A 12031-nucleotide genomic window follows, 5' to 3' on the forward strand; every position below is an offset into this window, starting at 1 on the left:
GGGAGCTGTGTGTGTATGGGGTTTGTTGTTGTTGTGTGTGTGCGTGTGTGTGTGAGAGAGAGAGAGAGAGAGAGAAAGAGAGAGAGAGAGCGAAAGGGGGAGAGAGAGAGAGAGAGAGAGAGAGAGAGAGAGAGAGAGAGAGAGAGAGAGAGAGAGAGAGCTACATGCCAATTTGAAGTAAATATTCTTGCCATGTATCAACCAGGTACCAAACCCGAATGAATCAGAGAAAGCTGCTGGCAGACCGTCTGTGTATGACACCTGGTTTAAGAACATTCCTTGGAAAGACAAAAACAAGAAACCGCTTGGAATACCAAAGTACGTTATAGTTAGTAATCACATACATTTGACACTAAATAAGTTAATGTTAGTAGACCCAGGACCAAACATATGCGAGATCAATCCTTGAGATGGACAGTCTTCCTGATGACGAATCAGGTATGATGTACTGTTTCAGATATACTGAGTGAAAAAAGGTTAAAAGTTAAAGTTTGTTTTGTTTAATGACACCACTAGAGCACATTGATTAATTAATAATCGGCTATTAGCTGTCGAACATTTTATACTTTTGATAGAAACCCACTACATTTTTCAATTATTTAGCAAGGGATATTTTGTATGAATCACCCAACAGACAGGATAGTACGCACATGTACCTTTGGTATACCAGTCGTGGTGCACTGGCTGGAACGAGAAATAGTTCAATGGCCACATTGACTGGGATCGATTTCAGATTGTCTGCACGTTTTACCATGGGGCTACGTCCTGCCGCTTATAAAGTGAGCGAAAATCCATCAGCAGACAACACAGAAGAGTGGTTTACTGTAGCAGTCAAAATATCCTTTGAATCTGCTTTGTACAGATATTTGATTTTTTTTTATCATTGTTACGGTTTAGTCGGTCAGAATGAATGTCTTTCTTTGCACTGCCATAAATGTAAAAACAATATTAACAAGAATAGCTAGATTTCTTAATGCTGTTTTCACCGTTATATTTTGTTCAGAGTTGGTTCTTTGGGATCCGGAAGTGATTATGCACCCTTGTTACAGAAGAGTGGGGTCACTGGTATCGACTTCCGGTACACATATAATACTGTAAGTTGAACAGAACAGGACGGAACTTGAAACAAGCAAATGATTAGTAGCTGGTAATAATCTATAAATATTCTGCATGTAAGGTATGCATTAAATTTAATTGATATATTTTAGTCATTTAACATAAATCAATGTTGACATCAAAGTGAGAATTAAGTTGGGATTGTTCGTGAAGACAACAGCCACCCATGAGCCCATGATGTGCCCTCAACGCAGTCACCGGCCTCGGTGGCGTCGTGGTTAAGCCATCGGACTACAGGCTGCTAGGTACAGGGTTCGCAACTCGGTACCGGCTCTCACCCAGAGCGAGTTCTTAAGGGCTCAGTGGGTAGGTGTAAGGCCACTACACCCTCTTCTTTCTCACTAACCACTAACCAACTAACAACTAACCCACTGTCCTTTACAGACAGCCCAGGTAGCTGAGGTATGTGCCCAGGACAGCGTGCTTGAACCTTAATTGGATATAAGCACGAAAATAAGTTAAAATGAAAAATAAATGAAATTAACGCAGTCAAATTAACCTCTGCTATAAATAACTAGTTTTATTTATATACTCAAATAATTATTTGTTACATTACTTAATATATACAACTAATTATTGTTTCTACAGACTGGTAAATTGAAATCAACAAACACAGTATAATATGATTATCTCATTAATATGTACATGTATGTGTTTTTAGACAATATAATATAATTATGTGTACATATGTTTGTTTGTAGGACAAATACAAGATTTCCTCATATCCACTTTATCACTCTGTGTATGAGACATTTTATGCCGTGAAAAATCTCATGGACAAACAATTTAAGGTGAGTAAAATCATTCTCATTACAGTTATATTGGAATATTTAATATATACTAATATATACTAATATATATATATACACACACATACACACACACACACACACACACACACACACACACACACACACACTCCCTTCAGTTTAATACCATTTGTATGAACGAGTACATTATAAAATGATATTAAACTGAAAGAAGTGTAGTATTCTATTTATCACATACTTATTGCTTAAAATTCATCAACTAGTAACAAAAGTAAACATTCACATTTCTTAACGTTATTGGTTTCATTTAGCGAATGAAGACATCAGCTGGTGCACACCTGCAGCTGACACGTCACACAATACGATGATAACTTCCACTAATAAAATAAAGTTCTTCTTGTAAAAGGGTATTACAAATTGCAGTTAAATGTTTTCTTCAAACAAATATCCCTTGGGAAAATACTGATTATTTTTTTCATATATTTATTTGTGCAGAAACATTAACTTGATGAATTCATAGCCAATGTCCACAGTGAAAAACCTGAACATATTTAGTTTAGTTTATTTGTGTTCGAGTGTCAAAATAGGCCCCACCTACAGTCGAGGTTAATGACCCAGATTTGAATTTCACAAATAGTTTACTCGACGGCTGTTTTAAGACTGCTTCGTATTACTGAAAGTAAAATCTTCTTTCATTGAGACCCCCCCCCCCCCCCACACACACACACACAAGAATACAATTTTGTTAAACAAAATCAATTTAATATTCACTGTGAATAGTAAATTATGTGCGGACATGCACACAAACAAACAACGTTGGATGTGCTTAACCAATCATTCTGCATCTCAGTGCTCGTTTTGTGTGGAAGAGTGAAATAATTTCGGACGCTTATAGTTAGGACTGTTGTAATGGAAGCTGACGTTGATTGTACCCCCATGGATAGATGCAGAATGAATGAATGAATGAATGTTTAACGACACCCCAGCACGAAAAATACATCGGCTATTGGGTGTCAAACTATGGTAATGCAAATAAATAAAGTGATGATCAACATCAATATAAAAATTCAAGACTTAAACAAAAACAGTGTAAAGAACTGTGCAAAAACACAAATATCACAGAATTTTACGGATACTGAATTTTACTCAAAACTTCAATTTTGTGCTGTATTGGCCATTCTCAAAGAGAATGTTACACCCCTGCACCACGGTGAGGTCACAGCACACGCAGGGGGATAGGTGCAGAGAAAATGGAATTGCAGGGATGTGAGAGCTACGCGGAAACGCGTAAATAGGTTTTTCCATTTCGTCATGATGTTCAATACTGTTGACGACGCAAGGTTCAATTGCATGTTTTCACGGTTTCAAGTTTATGATGTGTGCCTTATATCATAAATTATAACTAGTTTAGATTTGTTAGGATCGAATGCAATTTTTGGCAGTTCCAGGGATTGCAAACAACAATGGACCCCGAACGCAGTAAGCCGTTTTATTCCAGCCCCTCTCACATCCCTGAAATCCCACGCCATATAACCGTAAATAAATGTGTTGAGTGCGTCGTTAAATAAAACATTTCTTTCTTTCTTTCTGCGTTTGACTGACGTTTGGTTTGCAGTCCGAGTGCGTCGTTACGTATGGATACCGATGACACAGTCGATTGTGTGCTGCTGGAAGTTCGACTGATCAACGTGCTAATTTCCCGATGTTGTGGTTCAGAGATGTGTGAATAATTGTGTATACTTTGCAGATTGCGATGGCCACTCATTTGTATGATATCGTTTGGTGAAATGTGATTATTTGCTAACTTTTGGATTAAATATTTTCGTGCAGAATGATTTGTGAAGCGCTCCGACTGAAGGCGCCATTCGTTTCATAATTGACGGGAGTTTGTTCACACCAACTGACTGCCGCTTAAACCAAGGAAAACCAGTGGCTGGTGCAGTGTTTTGAGTTTGTGGCCAAATATAATGGGCCATCAGCTGTTAAGTAGTTATTCGGCCAAAGCTCTGAATACAGTTTGAACAATTTAACTGGACATCGATTGTTATTCGTCGCCCAGGCTTTTGGTGAAACTGAGCGGACATCCCTGATGTTTTCACCCGTGCAGGTTTTCGTTTGGCCTTCGTTATACTCGAGATATTCTTCTCCATTTGAATCATGTTTTATTGTGACATCGCCCCATTGCATGTTTCTGTGTGGGGTGACACCTCTCATATCAACATGCACTGTATTGTTCCACCACAGTGAGTTTAATATGGATTCGGGATTGTTGTTCATCAGATTTACACAGCTTTTCGATATCACCTTCGGTTTCCACGACCTTGTTGTTTTAATACTTTTTGTTTGGTTTTAAGAATTGCACGGACTTCTGAAAATTCAGCATCAGTAATGAGTGATTTACCGTAGGTCTTTGATTTTAAACAGTGTTCAATACTGAGAAAATCGATTAAAGGGATGTTGGTTCATATCCGGTATTGTCTGGCTTTCTAACGGACATAAAAAATGGCAAACAATAGTACATAGCTCGGAGAGCTGAATGCAAGGAATATCTCGGGTTTTATTTCTATTTGTCAATAATTTTTTGAGCATTTTCCAGTTATATTCTAGTGTTTGTTTGTTTTTGTGTTAACATTTTGAGTCTGGCTAATGAATTTTTCACTTTCATTATCATAATATACACTTGTTGGTTCGTTTTCATCAAAGAAGTCATCTTTCTTTAATTCACGGTAAACATCATCTGGAATGTTCAAGTCTACTTCATTTCTATTTGACACAATCTCTTGTATTACCTGACATCTATATCTGCCCACCTGTATCATACCACGGGAAGTTGTGTGCACATTAAATATATTATAGGTCGCAATATTCAGTTTTGTAGCAGACCTTAATGTGTGTAGGACTGTATCCTAAAATATATTCAATTATTTTAAGATAATTAATGTCCGTGTGTACTTCGAAACATGTTTTAATATTATTTTATTTAAAAACATATTATCCTAATGATTTTTTTTTTAAATCCTGTGTAACATTTACAATTTGTGTATGCGACTTTCAAAGGAATGTTATCATTGGACTACTATTAATAGGCCTAACCAGAATGTTCTGGCTTTGACCTGTGTATCACCGAACCACAGCACGTGCTGGAGTGGAATAGACACAAAATCATGATTCATCAAAATATGTTTTTGTTTCGAGTATTATCAAGCGGTGGCTGTGTTGGAGTGGCACTGACACAAAACAATGATTTGTATATGTGTTTGTGTCCAGTATCACCAAGCCGTGGCATGTGTAGGAGTGGAGCCGACACAAAATAATGATTCATGATATATATGTTGTTCTTTTCAGTATCACCAAGCCGTAGCACGTTGGAGTGGAAATGACACAACATCATGATTCATCATGCATATCTGTTTGTTTCCAGTACCGTCAACCGGCGTCTCCTATTGGTGTGGAACTTACACAAAACCATGATTTGTATATGTGGGGTTTTTTTTCAGTATCACCTAGCCGGGCCCGTGTCGGAGTGGGTATGCCACCAGATCATGATTCCTCATGTACATGTGTTTGTTTTCAGTGTCACCAGGCCGTTGGTCGTGTTGGAGTGGAACGGTCACGCATATCATGATTCATCGTGTATATGCATTTGTTTTCAGTTTCACAAAGCTGTATCTTGTGTTGGAGTGGAACGGACACAAAATCATGATTCATCATGTATATGTGTTTGTTTTTAGTATCACCAAGCTGTGGATGGTGTATGAGTGGAAATGACATCAAATCATGATTCATTGTGTATATTTGTTTGTTTCCAGTATCACCAAGCCGTTGAACGTGTTGGAGTGGAACTGACACAAAAATCATGATTTATCATGTATATGCATTTTTTTTTCAGTATGACAAAGCTGTATATCGTGTTGGAGTGGAACTGACACAAAAATCATGATTCATCATGTATATGCATTTTTTTTAGTATGGCAGCTGTATATCGTATTGGAGTGGAACTGACACAAAATCATGATTCATCATGTAAATGTATTTGTTTCCAGTATCATCAAGTGGTGGGTCGTGTTGGAGTGGAACTGACAAAAAACATGATTCATCACGTATATATGTTTTTTTTCTAGTACCATCAAGCCGTGGCTCGTGTTGGTGTGGAACTAACGCGCAATCTTGCTGACTCACTTATCATCCCATTTAACGTGTCGGACTACGCCTGGCAGCTAGAGGAGTACAGACAGACATTGGATGCCGATTACGGATCAGTTCTGAGAGCAAAGATTTCAACCTATGGTGATAAGCCTTTCATTGTCATGTAGTATGCAACGATATGACAAGCTTATGGACTTTTAGTACAGTGTAGATACTATTTTAAGTCAGACTGGGAGGTAATTAAGATGGGAGAAAATATAATGATCAAAGAAAAAGTGTGGGGAGGGGGGAGGGCTTTATCCTAGGAACGGGTGACGATAAAAATTTAGTATTTATTTTATAATGGCCTAAGCGGATTATTTTTAAACGGTTACCGGTGTTATTTGTTTAAATACGTTCTATTTCCAGAATTTATTTTATAATTGTCTAAGAAGATTATTTTGAAAGGGTTACCTGTGTTATTTGTTTTAATAACATTTAATTTCTAGATAAGCTTCAAGAGGTTATTGCCAACTTTTCAAAAGAAGTCGAAGCCTTCAACACAAGAGTCGCCAACCTGAATAGGAACGAGTAAGTAAAGATATATTAACTGCCATAACAATTTAGTTCATGCTCTATAATTAGAATACTCTGGTGTGATGGATTGGGAGTATAAATATCGACACATTAGCCATCATGACCCTAATAGATCTCTTTCAGTTTCGGGATTAAACACTACCCAGTGATGATTTCATAGTTTCACGTTAACGCTGAGAGTATCATCCAGGGCCCCGTTACGCGAACAAATTGTATCTAAGGTTAATTGTAGTGACGTAAACATGAAATCCGTTCCACAAAGCTACCATACGGTAGTCGTAAGTCCCCCTTTAACGATTAAAATCTTCTAGTTAAATAATACATTGGTTTCCGATTTTTGGGAACACCTTGGATATATTGATTGGTATCGAACATCCATGAAGTAACTTTTTCCGTTTATTTGCTAAGCCATAATTGCCGAATAAATAACACATGAGAGTTATCTCCCGTATTTTCGTGTGAAATCGTATGGCCTAGAATGTTTTTCATCGAACGCCGAGTTTTACACACGTTTGTATCCTTCTTAGAAAATTTCAAATCATCATATACTCTAACTGCCATTTCATATTTACGTTAGTGGCTTATAACTGCCTCGTACCAATTGTATATTTTCACCGTAGAATGGACGACGACAGTCTGCTACGTCGTGTCGTGGAACTGGTTTTATGACAGGTATTTGGCGTATATTTAATTAGATCAATTTTTACACACATGGTTCGTATCCTTAGAAAATTTTAAATCATCATATATACTAACTGCTATTTCACATCTACCTTAGTGGCTTATAACTGCCTCGTACCAACTGTATATTTTCACCGTAGAATGTACGACGACAGTCCGCTTTGCCGCGTCGTGGAACGGGCTGTCGATCGTAGAAAAAACAAGAAGACAAAACAACGAATGATGAATGTAAAGCATTCTGCTGCACTTCTATGCTCGATATCGCACTATCGTAAGATTTATATATCGAATGCAAAAAGTTCAAATTAAAGGCGCAGAAACTACTTTCATCCCGTGAGAATGGAAACTAAGTTTAGTCAATCTACAAAGCTGTAACACAGTTTGATAATGTTACAACAGAATGAAACGAGTCTGGTTACATCGAAACGGTGAAATAGACTTAACAATAGACTAAAACCGGACTCCATAACCGTTATGTCTCAGACGCTCGTGCGTTTTTAAAAAAAGCATTTTGTGGTATTAAAAACACCAGGATGACCAGCAACATTTCGGATGTACGGAAATGGATAATCTAAAAAATCTAATATAATTAAAGTATGATTTCAAAAACGGCTCTAATAGTGAAAAATATGTCTCATCATTTAAAAACTAGGGTATGTCACTTTAATGTTTTGAGAGCAGTAGCCTATGCACTGACACTTTTATTTCATTTTTACCGGCCTCGGTGGCGTCGTGGTTAGGCCATCGGTCTACAGGCTGGTAGGTACTGGGCTCGGATCCCAGTCGAGGCATGGGATTTTTAATCCAGATACCGACTCCAAACCCTGAGTGAGTGCTACGCAAGACTCAGTGGGTAGGTGTAAACCACTTGCACCGACCAGTGATCCATAACTGGTTCAACAAAGGCCATGGTTTGTGCTATCCTGCCTGTGGGAAGCGCAAATAAAAGATCCCTTGCTGCTAATTGGAAAGAGTAGCCCATGTAGCGGCGACAGCGGGTTTCCTCTCAAAATCTGTGTGGTCCTTAACCATATGTCTGACGTCATGTAACCGTAAATAAAATGTGTTGAGTGCGTCGTTAAATAAAACATTTCTTTCTTTTTATTTCATTTTGATCCTATTACTTTCATTATTACATACATATCGCGTTTGTCTGATAATATTGACTTTTTGACTTTTTAGCATATTTACAGCTGACTCAGTAATATCGGACTTTTGTTTATTTCCATAGCCCGATGGCTATTCGTATGGTGAACGATCAGCTAACTCTACTGGAGAAAGCTTTCCTCGACCCTCAGGGATTGCCAGACAGACCGACAAAGAAGTGAGTATAAACAGTGCTGTTGCTATCACAGAAATAAGGTTTGGAGACTAACTTAACACTTATAACGTGGAAGCGTTAGATACGTTTTAAATATGTAAGATAAATGGTATCTAGCGGCCACTCGTGTACTATTATCTATTTATCACAGGGAAATAGACCGACTATCATGGATCCAATATTCCAGGTCATTCCCCCACAAAATCCCACAAACGACACACACATCACACCCCAACCCCCCAGGTTTTATTGTTATAGGATAATACCACATAGTTGCTCGTTTTCAACCTTACTCTTCTTTATAATTTAATGTTTACCATTTCTTTTTCTCTGTGTCCAGACACATCATATTCGCCGAGAATAGCAATGACGCGTACGCTGGAAGTAGCTTCCCGGGTCTGGTGGATATTCTGTTTGAAATAGACAAGCACACGAACATGTCCGCCAGGTGGGAGCAGGCCAAACTTCATTTCTCCGTCATTCTCTACATCATCGATGCAGCGGCTGCCACACTGCGTGACGTCACGGGATTTGTTCAAGAATGAACCCGACATACACTATAAGTTGTAGAAGCATCACGAGGGGTTTATGGATTTGTATACCCTCTGTATGCTCTTGTACCCCGAGCCGAAGGCCAGCTGTAGGCCTACAAGAACATACAGAGGGTATACAACCCCATAAACCCCCTAGTGATGCTTCTACAACGAATTTATCTTGCCGATATGTTTAGTTACAAGATTTTCTTCAAACACATCTAGGTGCATTAATAATGTTAAAAAACCCATAAATAAATTCAATAGCAATGTCATGTACCCAGTTTAGTGTTATTTTAAGGAGATGTAAAGTGACGTCATTGGAATACTGACGTCATTCGTATAAGGCTTTTTTTTTCCAAGGCTAAATAGCCAATGAAATTCGAGTATTTTACATGAAGGCGAGATAAATGTCTTTATATATATATGAAGGGTCCACAGGAATAACCTATGATGTCCAAACAGGTAGTCGGTGACACACTAAATTGAAAACCGATAATTATGGTAGGCCATTAAAAGTTGCTGGTAAATTATTTCTTAGATATTGATATTCCACGATTGCAGAGTTAACAAATATCACATAGTCAAAATTATGCCATCGCAGGTTATTTCCATGGACCCCTCATATGTTTAAGCAGTTCCAATGAAACTGCAATATGCATAATCTTAGTAAAAGTAATCAGAACAAGACAGAACATTTGATGTATTTGATTTATCAATATCGGCAATGGATTTGGTTACAAAATAAATAAATGTGATATTTTAGGTTTTCTCGTTGACCACTGATTCATCATCTTTTTCATTTCAAGTATACTTGGTTAGGTATTTTGCGGAATGCCTTTTTATAACTTTCACACCTAATAAAGTGAAGCGTTCATCCTAGTTTCATTTTGTTTGATGAAAAACTTGAAACTTTGCTTCTTCCAATCGATATGGTTTCAGATTTAGATAGGTTTATTTTCAAGCCACAAACACAGAAAGACAGAATATGATACAAGATTTAATTCTGTATATATCGCACGCTTATTAGAGCGGAAAACGGTCCCTGTCAGCAGGCGCGGATTTAGTGGGGGGCCCAAGGGGCCCGGGCCCCCCCTATTTTTGGGGTCAAGTTTTTTTTTTTTTTTTAACTATACACTAGAGTGGAATTACTCAAAAATGCACTTATTTCCCAAGAGTCTTTAAATTATATTTTGTTCATGAAAATCGTCTTAAAGGGACATTCCTGAGTTCGCTGCAATTTTTAAGATGGTATTGACCAACAGAGACTTTTTAATGATTGTAATTACATAACAAATATATGTTTCTGCATAAAATGTTACTGACTGTATATTAAACATGTTTCTGACTGCTTTAATATTTGTACTAACAATATACTCAACACATTTTATTTACGTTTATATAGCGTCAGAAATATGGTTAAGGACCACAAAACAATGAGAAAGGAAACTCGCTGCCGCGACTCCAGGGACTACTCTTTCAGATTAGCAGCAAGATATTACATACCATGGCTGTTGATACACATTGGCCCAGTTGTTCAAAGCAATGTATATTACTGAAACAACTGTTTCGATATTTCTTCCCATTTACCGGCAGCCGCAGTCAACGGAAAACCAGCCTAATATGGGAAGCAGAGATGACCACTTTAACTTTAAAAAAAAGAAGAGACCAGAGTTTATGAAATTTTGAAGATAACAAAAACAGTATGACAATACCAAAAACATACGTTAATATAGCTATTTTGTTACTCAGATGCGAGGAATTCGCGTTTCAGGCCACTTAAATTTCAAAATTTCGCGGGGGAGCATGCCCCCGGATCCCCCCTAGGAATCTCAGGCGCTTCGCGCCCTCGGGTCCCCCCTATTTAAAAATCCTGGATCCGCGCCTGGTCAGTGACAATTTGTTAATATCTGCATAGTTTACATAAAAGTAGCAAGTTATAGAAAATAAATTGTAAAATAATTTCACTTGATATATTTGTATAACTATATATACTCATTTCTGTAAGCAAATAAAGATGATTGGTTAATATTTTACCCATTACCAAAAGAAGTATTAAATTAGGGCATATTCTGTTTTGTTCTGTCTCGTTATATAACAATCTATCGGTTTCTTAAGACATGTGACATTACCAGTTTTAAATTTACGTAGTATTCTGGCTTTCCTTGTTGACAATTTCGCCAAATGAAATTCTAATTTATATTCGTGAATCAACCTGCTAATAAGCCAATTACGACGAAGTCTTGTCTTTGGTTTATCACATGGTCACTTAAATTGCAAATATATGTGTGCTATTTCCACACGTTCCTAATACTAGTAACTACACACATTTGTATTCATGTGCGATGTATTTACTTTTAATTTGTCTTGTGAATTATTATTATAATCAGTATATATGTAGGACCCAATGTTTTAGAAGAATAAATATTCCTTATTTAGTGTTTAAGCAATATTGATATAATATCAATGTACGTATTGTAGACCCTTTAATTTTTAGAAAAAATAAATATTCATCTTGTTCGTGTTTATTTTTATTTTCCGTTTTATTTAACCCGTGCTTCGCATCGCAATAGAATGTTTAGTTGGAGTGTGGTGGGCTTATACTGGGATTTCTCCCCACAATGCGACCGCCGTGTAGATAACCAACCCTCCTTTTTCCGAGGGTATATTCACAATCTGATTAAAATTATTTCTACTGGTCTATCAGTAGATCTAACTGCATTGCGTGGACTCCTATGACCAGGTGACATTTCATCTATTAATTACAATTTAAATATCGACCAATTACACTTCGCCTTTTATAGCGTTATTCGGGAGCGTACAAATTCTTAAAATATCGGGTGAGACTATTTATGCAATAGGCGAACTTGTTGGTCTATTTCAATATT

At 37.3% G+C, this 12031-nt stretch overlaps 1 protein-coding gene across 1 annotated transcript in view; it reads left to right on the top strand.

The window, feature by feature from the left end:
• Positions 1–10273, top strand: part of LOC121384191 (putative N-acetylated-alpha-linked acidic dipeptidase) — a 36678-nt gene extending 26405 nt beyond the window's left edge. Inside the window, exons 12-18 of the mRNA XM_041514462.1 lie at positions 206–318; positions 1004–1094; positions 1818–1907; positions 6008–6173; positions 6521–6602; positions 8521–8613; positions 8951–10273. Of these exons, the coding sequence (XP_041370396.1) occupies positions 206–318; positions 1004–1094; positions 1818–1907; positions 6008–6173; positions 6521–6602; positions 8521–8613; positions 8951–9155 (840 nt within the window). The 3' untranslated portion in view covers positions 9156–10273. The remainder of the gene's footprint in view (positions 1–205; positions 319–1003; positions 1095–1817; positions 1908–6007; positions 6174–6520; positions 6603–8520; positions 8614–8950) is intronic.
• The last annotated feature ends 1758 nt before the right edge of the window (positions 10274–12031 follow it).

This window comes from Gigantopelta aegis, chromosome 10, assembly GCF_016097555.1.
Source record: "Gigantopelta aegis isolate Gae_Host chromosome 10, Gae_host_genome, whole genome shotgun sequence".
Lineage (NCBI taxonomy): Eukaryota > Metazoa > Mollusca > Gastropoda > Neomphalida > Peltospiridae > Gigantopelta > Gigantopelta aegis.